Below are 19,401 nucleotides of genomic sequence, written 5' to 3'. Positions count from 1 at the left end.
AAAAATCTCCCAAGATATGCACGTACATAACAGTACTGAGTGTTTTTTAAACAGTTTGGTCTTTTCCAAATGAGTGCAAATCCAGAGCTCAACCATAATCCAACTAGACTATACTACAGTTACCGCATCTTCAAATGTTGCATTTAGTCTTTGTTTTTAGATGAAAAACGGAAATTATTATAAAAAAGGGAAGTATAATTTCCAAAATTGTCCAGGTAATTTCCAAAATTTCTTAAGGTTAACTTTAAAGTTATTAAATTAAGGCTATTAAGGTTAAGACCACACACACTTAAAGGCTCTGTGGTTCTGCGGCTGTTTAAAATTTTGCAGTTGGAGTATTTCAGTGACAAGACAGTTCTTAATTTCATTCAAATCAGCTCAGTGATCTCAAAACGCAACCAATTCTTCTTAGAGAAGAAGCAGACATACTGCCAATATTGGCACATCTGATTCTTCTGCTCAGTTCTCAAACATTCAATGTACTCCATCTTAACTCAATTGCTTGCATCTGACACATTTTCTCAAACTAGCAAGTTCAGGCCAGATGTGCTAGTATACTACGTAGCAATGTAAGCAACATACATTCAAATGAGAAATTATAGTTTGGAAAAAAAAAATGCACTAAGCACATTCTGTAGATATTATCCCATGTTTTACTAGGTTTACGCTACAGTTCAGCAATTAAATAACCCACATTGCTAGGTTTTTCAGTGAAATATAGGAGTTTGCTTCTATATATTTTAATTATTCGTAAATGCAAAGCATTGACTAACAGAAACAAGACTTCTTGTACTATGCTCCATCACTCCTCACTTTAAGAATATTCTCCTACATTCTGGAATCTGCACAGAACACCTGCAGTAGAAAAAAGTGATCTTTGCTATTTTCATAATGATATATGTGCACACTTTCTAGGCCAAAATAGTAACGATTTCTGCAAATGAAAAATGATTTCTAGTAGAATAATTAACTTCAATTTTTCAAGAAAAGGAAACCAGACTCTTGGAAGAGCAAACCATCTGTAATATGGATATGTGATATTTATGGAAAATAGAAAAAGGTATATTTATAAATTCATTTATTTACATATTTATCTTGCATATTATATTAATAAGTTTATGTATCTGTAAATGACATTTATAGAAAATTTGAAAAAGTTATTAAATGAGGTTCTATAAAGGTTCTGCATCAGGGGAGGTTTAGATTGGATATTAGGAAGAATTTCTTTACTGACAGAGTGGTCAGGCATCGGAACAGGCTGCCCAGAGAGGTGGTGGAGTCACCATCCCTGGAGGTATTTAAAAGACGTGTAGACGTGGCACTTCAGGGCATGGCTTAGGAGTGTTGGGTTGACGGTTGGACTTGATGATCCTAGAGGTCTTTTCCAACCTTAATGATTCTATGATTCTAAGAAATTTACAGGTAGACACTTTCATGTAAAAGCAGACAGTAATGAAGCCCCACAGCCTGACTCTTCAGACTTCTAAAAGGATCTACGATCCAGAATAACGATCGTCATACAAGTTTTAATGGAAAGAAGCAGGGAGAAATGGGACTCCTTTTCTAACCCTGTTTCAAAACTAATTACAGCTGTAATTGTAAGTCAAACATTTTTGATAGCCCATATTTTCCATCATGCAAAAGCATAAGGGTGAAGAAAAACAGCAATATATTCCTTCAGCTTGACAACTGACCTTGTTTTCTTGCTATAAAGCTTTTTATCAGATTTTAGGATAAGCTGAGATTTGTGCCATAAAAAAACCCACCCTTGCTAACCGCCAGTTCTGAGGCTAAAACCAGTCAACTCATGCTTGACTGGAAAAGGAGAAAAAGGAGAATACAAAGTGGTCTTGTACATTCTTTCTTTTCCTTCATTTTGAAGGTTCTTCTCTGCAGTTAAGTATAGGCAGAAAAGACTGTTCTTTTTAAAGAGCATTAACATGTTTATTTCAACCTCATAAAAAAAAAATCCAAATGTAAAAGTTATACAGCTTCCTTCATAACAGGAAAGGATTTCCTGAATGCCAAATTTATATGAGATTCAACAGCAAATATACAGATCCTAGATCCTGGTCGTTAAATAGAGTGATTGCTTTCAAACAGCTTTCCCAAAAGATGAAAAGACCACAAGACATCCAAAAACAGGCACTGCAGACACACACGTGCTTTTTCCTACACTAAAAGCCAAATCTACAGCTGGAAACTAAGCGTTATACAGTGGAGGGTGAGAGAATATCTTTGTAAAGATACTGACAGCATATCCCCTTTTAAGTTTTCCTACTTGCATCCAGTAGGCACCAAGGGTTTAAAGTTCTGCTGAGAGCCTGGAAAAACAAATCTTAAAAGGCATAAGTGCCTTCGAGTGAGTTTCATTTAAAATGTCAATTACTTTTATTGTTTTGTCCTCCTAAAAGAGGCTAGTGTACAGATCCCCATGCCTTTCTGTCAGCATCTCATATTGGTACTACGCCACCACGGGGCCTGTGTGACAAGGCCACTTCTGCCTCTCAACTTCAACCCAGAAAAGTCAAAAGAATGTAAAAGTAGACAAAAGTTCATGAAAGCCCATCAACAAAAGATGACTAGAAAAGTCTAACAGCAAGAAAAGCAAGTAATCAGTAGCACTGCCTCACAACACACTACCTGCAGTAATCGGTTTCAGAAATTTCCAGAGTCCCTCACAGTATCTGTGTAGATGTCAATGTGATTATTTCTATCAGCAATTTCTCCAACTCCCTTCAAAACCTGATGTAAATCCACAGCATCCTCTACATCCCCTAAACAAGGAGTTACACAGCCTTTTAATCATTACCTGAAGTAATTACTTTTGCCTGGTTTTGAAACCCCTCCCTGCTAGGAACACTCATCTGGTGTCCCTTAGCTGTTGTACCAGAAGAGTGAACATTCATTTCCTCTTCACCCTCTCTTACATTCATTTTGCACACCACTGTTATACCCATTCCTCACTTCTCTCTTAACTAAGATGAAAAGATGAAACAGTCCTAGATTATTTACACGTTCCTCATATGGAAACTGTTACATACCCATACAACATTCCTGACTCTTCCGATTGCACCTTCTCCATTTCACAGACACAAACTTTCCACCAGATGATCAAGCTCAAAGAGTGCAGACAAACATAACAAGAGTTATGGATACAATGTGAACATCTGCAAGACATATTGTGATCCATTTTTCAGATGACTCACAGAAGCTCAGAGACAATCACTGTCTACGCCACACAAATTTACCTAAACTCCGATCTTCGGTCTATGCTTCTTAAGAGATCGACCAAACTTATGTCTAAACTATTTGCAATTTCCAATACATGAGTAATCACCAGAGATTACAGTTTGTCTTTTAACGGCATGCCCAAGTACTGGGTTTAATCCTTTTCAGCAATGAATAGCATGCAGGCATCATTTCACAAAGTAACCTTTTAAACACAAATACTTGGGGAAACTTAAATGTTAACAGTCCTGCATACATGAGTCCCTCTCTGCTTTGCATATACAAAAAAGCAGCAAGAGTAGTTAAAAATGAGATGATTAGATCCGATTCTTTCCTTTTACTGAAGGGTATCAGGAAAGCCTATAACTTGAATAACATGAAAGAACTGTAAAGCATATGAGCATTATGCCTTTATTTTCTGACACTAAAATGATGTAAATGTTACAGTTCTTTTCCAGGTTTCAAAGGAGTGTAGAAGATGGCTGAAATTAACCCACGTGAGCAACAGAAGCACCAATCATTGTTTCATTGCCTGCGGAGTTCCTTTTTGTCACTTGAAGTGTCTGTCTTACATATTTTTTTCAGTAGATTTGTTATTAACTTAAGCATCGATGCTAAATCTCACAAGTTTTAGACAGCATGAAATAACTCAGTTTGATACAGCCCTATTGTAAAGCACAAAAACAAGTTGTGAGGCTGCTCACCGACTGGTTCACCTCAAAAGAGCTCAGGTTTTAGTCATGACAGAGGTTCCATGAAGGTTCCTGAAGCTTCACAACATAAACCCTGCTGACTGAAGTTCTTGTATACTATGCAACTAAAACTGAATTTAAAAGATCACTTTTAAAGAAAGTGTATAAGCAGTGCTTATACAATGTCATGTCATTTTCAGATTTAAACACTCTTCTGTTCCTGAAAGAGCACAACAGATGCAAGCAATAAGAGGAAGAGTTCATGAAACAACATTAGCAAGAATTATGCTGAAGCTCTAAGAGACCATAAAGCAATACAATAAAAACAAAGCATGTCCAGAACAAGCAGGCCCAATCTAAAGCAGCAGACCATGTAACTGTCTTAAATGATAAAGTCCTACCTTTTCCCTTTAAATGAGGTTGCTGTTGTTGGAGATAAGTCTAAGACATAAGCCTTCAACGAGGCCTCACTAAACTTTTTATTTCATGCCCTTGGGAAAAAGAAAACAAATTTGGCCTTGTCTGGAAGTGGAAGGGCAAATCCACATGAAAGAAAAACTACTACAGTACATAGCACTGTTGATCAAAAGCATGCAATAAATTCCTAACCTATCATCATTCACGTAAATAAAGCCCGTCTACAACACATTGTGGGTCCCGAGACAGCTCCATCCACAGTGGTCTCCTCACATTTCCTTTCCTCCTTGTTTACTCTTTCCTGCCTGGCTACTAGGCTGGAAAACAGATGCAAGGATGACTTCCAAGTGACAAGAATTTTGCAAGTAAAAAGAAAAATGTTAGCACTAATAATTTCCATCCACTATATAATAACTTGAATAAATCCTAAGCCTGTTTGCCAATATTAACAAACAGATGGCAAAACAAATCAATACAACTGTGGAGATTCCATAGAGGGCAACAAAACTGCCAGACGTCTGAAGCAAGTAAGCTTCCGAGAGCTTTACGTACATTACTGATGGGTGCTATGAACTTTTTAAAAGCAACAAGAAAACCCTGAACTCCCAAATTTATGTCACTGTACAAATAAGAATGTTATTCCCACACATTAACTGGCATCCAAAACAATCTTCCGAAAACAGCGCGAGGGCTCCCTCTCCTGACAACACTTCGGACAAACTGTAAAACTGGTCAGCCTGTACGTCAGGGTATGCTGATTGGAAAAAAAAATCCTGGCTCACAGGCATGATATTTATTTCCCATTAGTTAAAAAGGCTGAAAGTGTTTTAGTCTTAAAGGAAGAGAAACTTAAGTCCAAAAAACCTGGTAATTATTGTTATTACAGGGAAATTGATTTGTATTGTACAAATAGGATTTAAATATAATGCATATTTTGACTGTGAAACTTGGAAGGAAACTACCCAAAATAGGAAACACAATGTAAGACTGATATGAATGCATCTAATAGATTAATAGATAAGGTTAGCTGTGTCCAGAATCAGAAGATAAATTAATAAGTGGTACTTTATAATTTACCAAGCACAGACCCATTGAAGTAATATCTGAATGCAGTGGCTTTAAATGAATCACTAAAATAGACACCATTAGATTTGTGGACCCAGCTCCCTTCTCAACCAGACCACAGAATTCTTGGTTAAGAAGGTATTGAAGTCAATAGCAGCTGGGACTATAAATAGATTTTTGAGGATCATAGACCCTGTTCTGATCTTTTTCTTTCAATATATATTTGTGACTTTCTCCCTCTGTTGAGCTGCTGCCCATCCCTTTGGGCTGATTACTCAAGCTAGCTTTCCTTTCAACCAACCCTCTCAAGTTCTGCTAAGCAAACGTCACCTGAAACAGTTCCCCTGTTCCCTCTAAACCATAAGATAAACAAGAAAATTCACACGCCCATGGTATTAAGCCTTCAGTCATTAACTGCCAAACACAGTAACTTCAAAAGCTACACTTCACTACAGTTAGTATATTTAGGCCATTTCCACAGAGGATCTCAACTTTTCACTCAATACCTGCTCACTTAAGCAGACTTTGAAATTGTCTTTGAAAGCAGATGCCTTGTTCATTTACAGAACTTGAAGAGTTCAAACATCCCTTAATAACAGAAAAGATTTAAACACTTCTCTACAAGACACATACCCTCCACATGTTCTGTTCACTAAAGTCAATATATTCAATAAACAAAGCCAGGGTAAGATTTTGCTCCTCTGGTCTACCAGGAGCCACTGTCTTACAGTGCTTCACTGTTCCTTGTTTAATATAATGCTGCATGCTCTTCACCTTGGTCTAAGAAAATCCATGTTTTGAAACAGCTCTCTCCCTTCAACTGGGAACCTCACTAATAAATCACCATTTCCAGGTGACAGAAATTGCCTTTTCACCCTCAGTGAGAGATTGATGCCCAATACATAGTTTATTTCCCTATTGTTCCTCTCTTCTCTGGAGACAGGTGATATTACTTACTCTCCCTGGCTGATGATCTCTGAATCTAATCATCCATAGTTTCTGAACTCCCAGATGCATGACACGAACACATCAGGACAAGCTCGGTTGCGTTTGTAGCAATATGATGCAAATCTGGCATGTTTGGTAGTTTGCTTGCGCCTTAAAACATTCTAATAATTTAAATATGTATTCTTTAATAACATAAGATTGAACTGTTGAACAGGCCAAGTTAATTTCAGTTAGTACAAGAGTCAACAGGAACAAAGAAGCCAAATGTCAGCCTCCATTATCCAGCCATGACAGCCTGAAAAACAGAACCCACAGATGAGAGGAGGGACAACTACATTGGCAAGGTGGGTGGAGACAGTACCTCTCGTGGCTAGCAAATATGATACCACCAGTATTTTTATAGGTACCTTCTGTTAGTAATAACAACATTGTGTTGCAGGCAAAACAGAACTCATCCTGTACAACAGCCGTCCCTACACGCAATGGAAATGGGCAATAGAAAGAGCAGTTCCTCTGATCAGAGGAATTAAGCAGACATCTATTTTAAACATACATAACTAACAAAATTAGCTTCAAATCAAATTTAGTTTCCACTGAACCTTAATATACAGCTTTGCAAGCCCCTCCCAAGAAAACAAGCACATGTGTTTTAAAAGCACTTCTGAGTCGGTGGAAGACAACGACAACAATTTCTATTGTATCTCATGTAATCTCCCATACTGCTTTAGTTAGCATAGTTCTGAACATCAGTCAGGATCTAAATTAATAATAGTCCAGCTTGCGTTTGCCACCTACTATTCAGTTTTCTTTTCCATCCTCTTCCCAGAAGGTAGCACGAAGTCATAAAAACCACCCCAATCTTTCAAAGGCTCTACAGTTTGAAGTTACCATCTCAGCATATAGCAAAGTTTTACTGGTAGACCAGCAAAGCAGAGTCCATACAAACACCACTGTAATATACCACTAAAGTTATTTTAAAAAGGGAAAAAAAAGCAGCAAAGCTTGTTAAAACAAGAAACCATTACACTGGAAATATTAATACAATTTATTAATAAATTTTGTTATAAAACAAAGAAAAGGCATTTCTCACCTTACCTTCAGTAACCCTAGCTGTTACTGAAGCACCCAAATTACCTGTTTAGGATTTAAAGTTAACCCAGTTTATAAAGCGTAATTATAATTTTAACTGAAGTTACCAGTCACATCGATGATATGACTGCAAAACCTTTACTCTTGAAAAGGGAAATAAAGCCAAAGCACTGAGTCATATAGACGAAGTAGTCACTTATATTTTACTTTTCTTCCTATTTTAAATCAACTTGATTTACCTTCTCACAGAAGTCGGTAAGAGCCGTGAAGTCCCATTTCTTGGAATAAGCAACATTGTATCTCAATATGGCCTCCTAGGGAAAGAGCACAACAAAATAAAGCCTAGGGATACTTACAGAAAAAAAATGATTTTATGAAATTCCTTTTTGAAGGAACAGTACCACCTAGTGGCTAATACCTGTCACAGAGCCTACTAAAATCCATAAAATTGTATTAATATGGTGCAACTCCATGATACTGAATCCTGTGGTTTACGTTTAGCGTTGAATAAGCTTTACTCTACAGGTTTTTCCTCCTAGCACAAAACAAGGCAAGGCATGCTTGGATCTGCCTGCAGCACACAACAAAAACGTTCCCCACCCCATCCTCACTCTCCTGACAAACACAAAAGAAGTGTCCCTCAGCAATGTAGCAGAAGTTTTACCAGTTTACAAACTTAAAGAACCAGAACCATAACGAAATTAAATAGGCCCTTTACAACAACAACCACCTTTAAAAAAATTCCCAAGAATACCAAACGAAATAGTACTATCAAAGGAAGTTTCATTAGTTGCCAGAGGAACACAATTTATTCGTTTAAAGTTTATCTGTAGCTTTTAAATCCCCCTTTCCCTCCCCTTCTGGTATAATCTAAATTACATTATTCTTCACAAATAATGTAATAGCAATTCTAAGCTGCTCCAAATCACAATTCATTGAAAGCCAATGAGAACTATGAGAGTTATTTATCAACAGCTCATTAGCTTCCAAAGTTCACAGGTTTCTGCCAGCAACTTGAATTGTTGCCATTTCAGTGGGGTATACTGGTGTGAAGAGTTATTGTTTCAAACTCCCTCACCTGTGCATCGCCCTACCATCTGGTTATAGAAAAAGCCAACATGCTACATTTTCCACAAATAGTAAATAATGCTGGACAGTTTTGTGTAGACTTATAAAGAGACAATTCCTTTTAATAATACCTAATAAATTCAGTGGTAACATTTAAGATTAATTAAGACCCTTAATTCATTAGGGATTCCCTTGAACAGCACAGATTTTTAAAATTTATTTTTATAGGTGATGAAACAATTAGGACTGGGCCAGAATCACTAACAGTACACAGAGAGCCTGAATTTACTTATGTGTATACAGACTTGATTTCGAACTGACAAGCTTACCTTCAAATCATGGGAGCAAGTGAATTTGTTCAGTAAGGCAGTTTGGATTAGCTCCCATCGACTTCCAGCAGTTCTGTCTCCATTCTTTAAAACAAAAGCCCAAAACAGAGCAAGTTATTCAAAACAGAAAGGCTTATTTGCTAATAACTTACTTCCTTGCCACATTTTTTTAATAAAGTTTTCTTTATTTGTGAAGTTCTTTAAAAATAAACCACATATTTTGAGTAACTGTAAAGTACTTCTGCAACTTCTAGTCCACTGCATTTTACTTCCTTAAGAGTTCCTTTGTAACTGAAGCATTCACAAAAATTTTTGAAGAGCTTTTCTACATATGCAGTGCTCTTCCTCATGCCATCTCAAGGACAGATCATGTTCAGTACACTCCTTGTGAAGAAAGTGGATTCTGCAGATAAAACATGACCACCGTTTGTAAAATCCACAACGCAAAAATATAAACTGAACCAACTTTATAAATATGTAATATTAAGAACGATAAGGGCACAGGTTACAAAAGCATATTGCTGTGGCTGACTCTCACACCAACCCATATTTAAGACATCTGTGATACTTTTCCTGAACAGAAAGTCTTATTGCCCATTGCAAGCAATAATGGTATTCCTTAAGAGATTACCACAAGGGCAGAGGCAGCTCATCTTGCTCAACTAGCAACAAAGATCTTATCAACACCTTACCTCTGAAACATCAATTAAACTCATTTATACTGTATCTGTAAAACTGATAAATTAAGAGACAGAGTATTTCCTAGAGGTTACAAAATTCTCTGTTTGAGATTCAAGTATCAACAATCATTATATTGTCTTCCCTACAGGACACACTTGCTCATTTTATTTACCACAGTCTAAAGTATTTCAGTGGGTAATTTTAGGTAAGTCTCGAGCAGTGACACGAAATGCCAGATCAACAAAACATGCAGGGCCAGCTCTAATCTCTCCTCCACTGTTTTAGCTGAACAGCAGACAGATACACCTCAGTCAGGGATACCTGACAGAATACTATAATCAGAATCTGGTTACAAATTAACATCTGTTGGCACCCCAAATTGCTTCACCAAAAATAAAGTATATAAATATACAACTTATACAGTGTATGAGCTTATACTTCACCTAAGTGCAGAAATACATACACCGTCAAATCAATGGCTAGGTAAAGTAGTTACTAAGACGAACAAAAAATCTTCTGCTCTGCCTGAAGCATCACGACACAGAATCTGGCTTTTCAGACCAGGTATGTTCACCTGTTTGATTTTCCGGTTCCATACACCCACAGTTTGTGAACCGAGCAAATGCAGTAAACTGAAAACTCATCTATACATAAACAATCTTATTTGATTACAGAACTGTAAATACTTTATCTTACCTCATCCTCTACAGGGTATAAATTTTGTTCTGAGCAGGGCATTTTAACATGCTTGTTGTCCCACAAATCTTTGTAGTGAGTTGGAAAAGGTTTAGGCACCTCTCCTTCCCTCAGAAGATCTACCTGCAACACAGAAGGAGGGGGAAAAAGCTCAGACTCTACTTTCAAGGTTTTAAATGGAAGAAACAAAAAGTAAGCAAAAACATAGTTAAAGAAAGTTCTGATCTACAGCCGCCCTTTTTGGAAAGGGGAAAGCTACAAACCAGCCACATGATGGATATTCAGTTAGAAAAAAAATCCATCTGTTACTCCCATGTTACACTTGGTGAAAAGACCACCACCTTATCATTTGACCTCTAGAAACTGAAACTGAAACACTGAAATGAAGAGAATACATGCAATTTTTTGTCCAACTATCCGCTAAATACTTCCTCATTTATGAATGTAAGTATCTACCTAGTTTCATCCAAATATTTTCAAAACGTCGTTTCAACTCTATCCACAGTCATGTGCAGAAATAACTTTTTTTTTACCCTAACACTGCACAGGATGAGAAATCATTATAGATACAGCAATATTCCAGGTTTACTCCACAGAATATTAGAAATATGAAAATAAATAATGTAATGTTCTTAAAGACTTAATCTGCTATACAGCCTTCTGGCAGCACTGATTCTCACAGAACTTGCATTTAAACTTAATGTGCTTTTCTTTTGTTTGTGATTTAACCATGACCCTACAGGTTTCTGCTCACATGTTTTATTTCAACAATAATTTGACTACATACTACTCCAAAGGATTAAAGGCAAATATATCAGATTTGATCTAAAACGCAGTGGTAAAATGCTAGGAACTCCTCTCTGTTCTTCATCTTTTTCATACTTTGAGCCCTTTGTATATCTTGAACCCAAAACAGAATCATATTAAAATGAAAAAATAACATGAAAATGTTATTTTACTTGGAGACATAGTTAAATTCCCACACTTTATAACTCAGACAAGGAAGTACAGACACACCTATGCAAAAGAAAAATACTTGTCCCTAACAAGCCAGAGGCAGTAAAGCCACAACTACATTTCTTCTGGACCTTAATACCCTAAATCCGTGCATCAGAAAAGTCAATTTTCAGGAGTTGCCCCAGTCTGCTCTCAAGGAACAGCAAAGAAAGATTTCCACAACCTGCTAATACTGTAAGACTAACATTTGGCATTTCACATTCTGGAACAATTCTGTAAGAAATCTGATTTCAGGTAATACACTAAGTTATCGTACTCTGACGGTTACTGTATGATTGGCCGAAGGTCGCAGATGAGGAAGACGAGCCCCACACATAGGCATTCTTCTCATCTCTTCAATCGGAGTCCCAAACCATTTCTTATTAGTTGGAAGAGGAGGTGGCATATATTTAGGAATCTTCCTCCCTGGTCGCTGGGGTTTGAATTCACACTTTTCTTTTCTGCTGTTAAAATAAAAGACGTTGGAACATTTTATTTTCACTGAAAAAAGCTGGAAGGCAAATACACGAACTTCCACTCCAGGGTTACATTTATAACAGAGTCAATTTATTGCCAGCCTCTGCTGTGACCCCAGGACAAAGCTTTAGCTGGGGAAAACCCTCGCCACCACCAACCTCCTCCTCCCCATGACAGGCAAGTACAGAATATCTCCTAAAACACTCTTCTCTACAGGCTTACAAACAACTTCACAGAACTGCAATATGTTCCCAAGGCAGGGTTCTCCTCTGCAGAGCTCAGAGCTTGGATCAGAGGTGTTCTGGGGGGAGAAAAATCTGAACGTGCTGTATGTTTGTTATAAGACAGCAGATGTTTCTCATGCATGAGTAAAATGCAAAACAAGTTAAAAGCCTACACTTTAAGGTACTGTTTAGGCCTCTAAATTCGCCTTAGTGAACCTGCCCCACCCTTGGGTAAAGACGTTGTCCAACCTGTTTGCTGTGGCAATGCATATACGACTATCTTCAGGTGCAGAAAATGCCTTCAACCCAGCTGATCGCATGCACATGGTGTAGCCAGATCAGCAGGACACCAGGTACAGGCCCACTGTGCTCATTGAGAGCCAAAGGATAATTCTGTCATACTGTTACTGATGACTGAAACCTGTTTAATACACCACTGCTTCTTGCTCCGCAAGTTAACATCTGAGCCACTCTTATCTGCTGTAGACCTGGTCTAATGAAAACCAGTAGGAAAGCTTTAAGATTTTTCTAATTGCCCTCTTAAGCACTATAGACAATACCACTATTTTGTCTGGCACGGAGGTTTATAACCTTCACACCATCTTGTTTAGGTCCCTAAAAAAAAACCAACTCTCTCTACCTTACTAATTCTTCTGTAAAGCACTGCTATGATTCCCATCTATCCATACAGCAAAACTTTTGCATGAGTTTCCCTTCTCAAACATGGATTTGTTTTAACACACGATGCTCTAGCACTGACAAACACAAGCCTCAACCTCCACTGCTTTGCTACACCAGCAATTCATTTAAATCAGTGAAGAGAGTACTCCCTAAACCCATCATTTTAAACTTTATGACCCCCTTCCCCATATACCTTTTAGCAAATTCTTCATCCACCCATTTTTCTGAAAAACTACCTTTTTTTGTTTTCCAAATCCACTCTCAGCCTACTCATCTCTTAAAGATTTCACAACCGCAAGCTCCTGCCGTTAGTTAGCCACCCTCCATCACCCTCCTACTCACTTCCTTGAAAGGTATGGTTTGTACTCCTCAAGTCTGGAAAGGACCTCCCAGTAAAGATGTGCAAAACTAGTTTCTTGCCCTACTTTAAGGACTTGAATCACTGAGATAACTGCTTATTACACAAACACACAGAGTCCTCTTGCTTCTGCTTACTCCTTTGCTGTTTATTCACTTTCTCAGCTCCCACTGAAATTTAAGCTTTTCAGAGCAGAGACTATCCTTTTGCCCTTACACAACATCTAGCATACAGAGTCCCAGGTCATGCTCAGGGCTCCCGTTTCCATTGCTGCAGTGTGTAGTCACCAGCCCTTTTCTCTCCCAAATCATGAGTAAAGAACAACAAAACAAAAAGCAACTCCGAAAACCAATCACACACATCTCCACAACTGCTTTCAAAAGAGAAATTTTTCATGTCTGTTTCAATCAAAGTATCAGTAGCACTGATGCTTCAACAAAAGAGATTCAGTATTTTTGGCAGATGAAACTAAAAAAAACACCAAGAAAACATCAGTTTCCCGAAGTATCCTGAATGAAATAATGAATGCTAGGGCTACACTCCATAAAGCACTCCTGTACCACCACCATTCATTTTCAAGCATTAAAAATCCCATGGTCTTAAATCACTTCCTTTGATAAAGAAAATCAACTTCCTACAGTGCCTTTAATTCCCAATTTTAACAGATCTCCAATGGTTTAAAAAAATTGCACGGAACACGTTCTTTAAAAAACACAAGCAGTCTCATTAAAAATAAGTTACTTCAAGCTTAGATCAAAGTTGTCTGTGTGTCTTAACGTACATGTTGCAAAACAATTTATACAATCCAGCCACCAAAGTGCTATCACCAATGAAAAAATTTTTGAGTATGAAAAAACAGATGAAGAGGCAGACAGAACACTACCTTTTCTCCTCAATCTTAGGTATCCTCATGAAGTGAGAGGTGATTTTGGAGTCTCTCTTCACACCCTGTTTCGCACCTTTGCATTCTGATGCTAGAGCAGGAGAGATCCCAGGTGACTTTGTATGCAGACTGTCCTCTTTAACGGAATTATCTATTTCCTCAAAGCTTTCACAGCCCTTGGCAGAAAAGCGTGACTTTCTTGACTCCAGTTCAGCATCCCCATATTGAATTCTAAAAGATTTGTTTATGGATTTTGACATATTAGTCTCCTCTCGCTCATCAAGAAACATATTTGTTTCCTCATCAGCCTCTGACCCGTGACAGCTATTTTTAGAGTTATCTACATCCATTGGTGACTCTGGTTCACTTTCTTTCTCAAAAGCAGGTGAATCCCCTGAACTGCTCTGACACTTGCTCAGTTTCCCAGGACCTCCAAGATCAGATACACAACCATCACAACCAGCATCTGAAAGTGGACTTTCCGGAACCACATTCCCCTCCTCATGTTCACCCATTAAACAGACAGAATTGCAACTCTTCAGCTTCTGTGAGTTGCACAAAGCCACTTGTCCATCTGCCTCGGTGTCCTTTGAAGAAGGTTTTGTATTTCCCATTTTCAAAGACCGGCCTGATGATAATTTCCTCTGATCCCAATTGTCACTGCTTTCTTCACAGCCTCTCCAAGTCTGCTTGTCAGTTTTGTGCATCTGATCGATGTTGGCGTTCTTGAAGAGGTCTCCAGACTGTGTCCCCTTTGCCGGCTCTGTGTCCAAGATTGGATCTTTGTCCTCAGCCTCCCAGTTATACATGCTGCCTGTTTGAGGCAAATTTACATGCTTCACACCAACTTCCACCGATATTTTTGAATAATTTTGCTGACAAATATTCTCTAGCTTTTTCATATCATGCTCACAAAAGTTCTCTTTTTTAATGGAAGTCATCTTGGGGTTTGCTTCAGTATTGTTATTAATTCTGTTGTGTAAGCTGTGGAAGAGAAATAATGGAATTTAATGTCTTATCTCCAAATGAAATCTCTGTATGTATTTTTTTTTTAAAATGAATCATTATAAACATACAAGATAAACTGCAGAATTTTACCCATTATACTCTGTAAGTGAGCACTACGAGGATCAACAAGTTTTACTTCACTTGGCAATGTAGCTCAGTAACAACCTGTTTCTATGTAAAGGCTCCAAAGGATGATGATCAGTTCCTTACCTTAGAAACCTGTTCCAATGATTCATTATCCTCATTTTCAGATCTAAAGAGTTTGATTATTATATACTATATATAATTATATAATAATTTATCATTTTCTCCAAATGAAAAAGTTAAAAGTTGTGATAAAGTCCTCCTTAACTTTCACTTTAATCAATTAAATACAGTGAAAAAGGAAATCTATGGTTTTGTAGCCATTCCCTCAGAGCTACAAATTCATCTTTTAGAAGAGCAGGACACAGTAGTCCATAGTCTCAAAAACATCCTGTTACCTCCTTACTTCTATAAGCAGCCCGTGACTCTTCCCCCCCAAAAAAAAAATCACAACACGAAAGCATGAGTAAAATATATTTAGAACTGAAAATAAGAATTAAAAGACACATAAAACCAATTATTATTTTTAAAGAGAAAAATAACCTAATTTGTCCTGCACTGTCTTACACAAAGAACGGAAAGAAATGTGTCCCAACAGTTATACATGGAAATAAAGCGAGTTTTGTATAAGGTGAAACTTTTCAAGAAGACACAGGGAAGTAATTTCACACTTTGGTTCTAATTTTTGTCAGCGTATTGATAAAGAAAAATACTCAGACGTCATACGAATATTAAAAAAACCTGAGTAGCCTTGGTGAATATATCACTTTGAACAATACCTTCTCCTTAATGTATCATTACAATTTCATATATAACCAATGCAAACTAAGCACACTAAACTCTGTATGTCTGATCATTGCCCAGTTTCCCACTTACACTAAATAGGAAAATATGCAATTATGATACAATCCTAAATTCAGCAACTGAACATCTTAATAAATTCCTGAAGGCATTAATTCTTTCCATGAACGATAACAGATCCTCTTCTGAAAGAGGCTAAAAAGAAAGCATTCACACCTTTACTGCTACAGAACAAAAAGAAAAAAAAATGAGGGGACTTGGAGAAACAGATGATAGCTTGGAACCACGGGAAGATTATTTGAAAACAAAAGGATTTTAGAGGGGTTTGTGTTATGACAATTTAACTCCCCACCTATGCATTTGTTCGTCCACTAAAAACATTGAAGAACAAAACTGAAAGTTACACGACTGCCGCCATCTCAATAAATGTCTATTTAAAGGTATTGACCTCTGTTGTCAAGTTAAGATGACAAATCAAATCTAACACAAAGACAAACTAAAATAAATTAAAAATGTGATGTAAACTGCAATAGAAAGGCACAGGAAGTGTTTACACCACTAACCTGCTGCTTAAACCTGACCAGGCTGTAATCTGTCAGCAAGGCTGCAGGAGGGCATATAAAAGCAATACTATAAAAGGAATCTTAAAAAAAATTCATTCCCTCCTTCAGCATCTCCTTAACATCTTTGCTTTACTGCAACCTGTGAGCCTGTAACTGAGCCCCGTGTACTTCTGTATCAATCATTATAACAACTTTTGCTAGTTATTCTAGCACTACTGTGGATTTCAATTTCTATTTATTAACAAACATCAGTGAAAAATAAACCAGCACATTTACAATCGCAATTATAGAAAAAATAATATCTGATATTTCTCTGCACCTGGTACTTAAACTCTTAGGGGTTTCATTTGAAAGGTTGGACTAGATGATCCCTGAGGTCCCTTCCAACCTAAGATTCTGTGATTTTAACACTGCCTTGCAAACATTGCTGCTGACAGACTACATTAGCAGAAAATATCAGACTCGACCTGGTGCCACTCAGCAGCAAAACTTTTATAACACCTTTCACAAAATAACCTGTATGCACATTTGAGCACCTGTAAATTCTGGTCCGAATTAAATCAAGTTGCACATTCTTATACCACAATCACAGTCCGATGAGACGAACCAAAACAGACTTTTGTCTGTAAATTAACAACAGACTTGTGAGTGACTGCAGGACCATCAGCCAAAATCTGAAACTTGTTATTGCCCTATGTTAAACAAAAATAAAAGCAGAGCTGTTGACTGAGGTCAGTCTGCTGTTACAGCTAACTCGATCTAGTGGTGGGCTGCCACTGGGAGCAGCAGTCCCACTTTACCTTCCCTTGCTGCAAGTTCCCACCTTCTTTGCAGAAGCAGCAGTATCTATTCAGCTTCCTGAAGCATCTCAGTGTTTAGGTAAGTCAGCAAAAAGAGTTTGGTTTTAGGGGGTTAGAGGGGAGGGGTAGGGGACTAGTAAGCTTTTTGTAGTGAAAGCCTGTCAGTTATACTCAAGAGGATGCACCAAGGTAGGAAAGCAGGAGAAATGGGGGTTCCCTTTTTTCAGTAGCTAGCCATACTGGCCACCTGCCAGTTCCCCACAGACCCACTCCAAGAACACAACTTTTTAAGAGGTATGCTGTACATTTTACCTTTTGGACTCAGTTGTCTTGGGTCCTTTATTCTCCAGCCAAGTGGTAATTGTCCGTTGTTTACAAACTGAAAAACCACAGTTCACTACATTATTACCTGAAACATGATAAAACTGCAACATGATTGCATATGAATAAAATAACTTGTACTGGATAAAGATAAAAGCACCTCAATTATGTCCTCATTATCATTTCTTCTATAGGAAGCATCCAGGCACTAACACTATTAAACTACATGTGATGCAACATTTAATTTGTATCAGTCAGCAGCTGTAGCTCCTGTAATTATCTTTAAAAATACCAGGCTTGGTGTGGGGTTTTTTTTCATCCAACATTTTTTTAATATTGCTTAAAACATACACTGAATGTCTAGATTAAAAAAAAAAAACCAAACAAAAACAAAACCAACTCAAACTTTTCAGCTCTCGTTATCACTTTTAACTACCACCACCACCCTGAGCGACTTTGCTGAACTTTGGAGTGAAGAGGCAACATGACATAGCTTAAAACAAACAAAAAAGTAACAACTAGGTGTCTCAGAGGACCCAGCTGAGAACCTTATTTGTATGTAACATACTGTGAAACATGAGGCTTAATATAAGGTTTGTACACATTAGAAGTAACAAGTGCTGAGAAAAGGACTTTTTCTTTTCCCCTCCATCCATAAACAATTTGTAAAGCTTATCAATATTTACTCCCCTAAAGAGCAACAAAGTGTGAAGGAGACGTATTTTTCAGATTTACTGCCAAAAACACAGCTCCAGTGAATGTCATCAGTCTCTGATGCTGCAGTTCAGATGATCTTGCAATAGAACAGCAGCACAGGAACTAATTAGGTAGAGATTTGGGGTGGGAATAGGGAGAAAAAACTCAAAGCAGTTATTTCACAACTGGAAAGTAACCTTCATTAGCATAGGAAAGGGTTTTTAGTTTTGTTTTGTTGTTATCTAAAAGTAGTTCTGAAAATTTGGCAACTAGCTTCAGTTCCCTTACATTCCATTTGCCACTGCTGACTGTGCTGCTTTCAACTGGGTAAGTAAAATTTGTAGCTCCCCTGTTACAAGAGTAGTTTTGCAGAACTTAAAAACCAGTAGAGCAGATCTGGCTGTTCTGATGAATAGTAAGTATAGAAAGACTCAGTATTTTTCCACAAATGGAGGTTGTGTAGCAGAGGTAGCTTTGGCCACAGGTGAGAGCCATTGTTTTACAAAAGCTTTCCCTAGAATTCGAGGCCTTGAACATTTTTCCACAGCTGGTTATCAATACCTTTATCAGAAGTACAGAATTTCTAGAATGAAATATTAATCTCCAGAAAACGTTAAAATTATTTTAAGTTCTTCTGAATCAGCACAAACACTATCACGGAATTGCCACCATGTGACTAGGTCACCAGGGAGTAATGCCGAGCTGTACAGAGATGACGCGCACAAGCACACCTGTGCCGTACTCAGCCATTTGACTTTTCAACAAATGCTCAGCTTCACCTTGCTCGGACAAAAATAAAAGCTTGAGGGATTTTATGAACTAAAAGATTTTTATTTCCAAAGAGTCACTAAAACTGAAGTATACGAGTCGTTCTGTTTACCAAATTTCACCTTCTTATATTTCAGGTGTTAACCCCAAATTGCCTGCAGGGAAGGGGAAAGAAGCAGCCAGAAAAAAAACTTGAAGAGACATGTTAAAACATGGGATGGGACCTCTTCAAAGGCAGCTGACTACCTCTTGAGGTATAAACTTGCATTGGGGAAGGAATACTTCTTCAATAGCACAATAAGTAGAAATGATAGCAGCAGCAAACAGAATGAAATAGCTTTGGCCTGAACTTTCGCATCTGACTAGCCATTTAAGCCCTATAACCAACATAACACACATCATTTTTCTTTAATGCTACTAACATCTCTTTTTGCTACAGATAAGGTGATAAAAACCTACAAGGCAACAAAAAGACAACACGTGCTTACATTCAGTGTAAGCAATAAAACCAGACTTTGGTGTGAT

General features: G+C 37.7%; 1 protein-coding gene across 1 annotated transcript in view; it reads right to left on the bottom strand.

Moving 5' to 3' along the window:
* The window catches only part of PARG (poly(ADP-ribose) glycohydrolase), a 72,186-nt gene that overhangs the window by 51,764 nt on the left and 1,021 nt on the right, over nt 1–19,401 (bottom strand). The window contains exons 2-7 of the mRNA XM_075109474.1: nt 17,404–17,470; nt 13,836–14,819; nt 11,490–11,676; nt 10,217–10,339; nt 8,840–8,923; nt 7,682–7,756 (exon numbers count right to left, since the gene is read on the bottom strand). Coding sequence (XP_074965575.1) covers nt 7,682–7,756; nt 8,840–8,923; nt 10,217–10,339; nt 11,490–11,676; nt 13,836–14,819; nt 17,404–17,470 — 1,520 coding nt within the window. The remainder of the gene's footprint in view (nt 1–7,681; nt 7,757–8,839; nt 8,924–10,216; nt 10,340–11,489; nt 11,677–13,835; nt 14,820–17,403; nt 17,471–19,401) is intronic.

The sequence above is a fragment of the Phalacrocorax aristotelis genome, chromosome 14 (assembly GCF_949628215.1).
Source record: "Phalacrocorax aristotelis chromosome 14, bGulAri2.1, whole genome shotgun sequence".
In the NCBI taxonomy this organism is placed as follows: Eukaryota; Metazoa; Chordata; class Aves; order Suliformes; family Phalacrocoracidae; genus Phalacrocorax; species Phalacrocorax aristotelis.
This window is presented reverse-complemented; position numbering and strand designations above follow the sequence as displayed.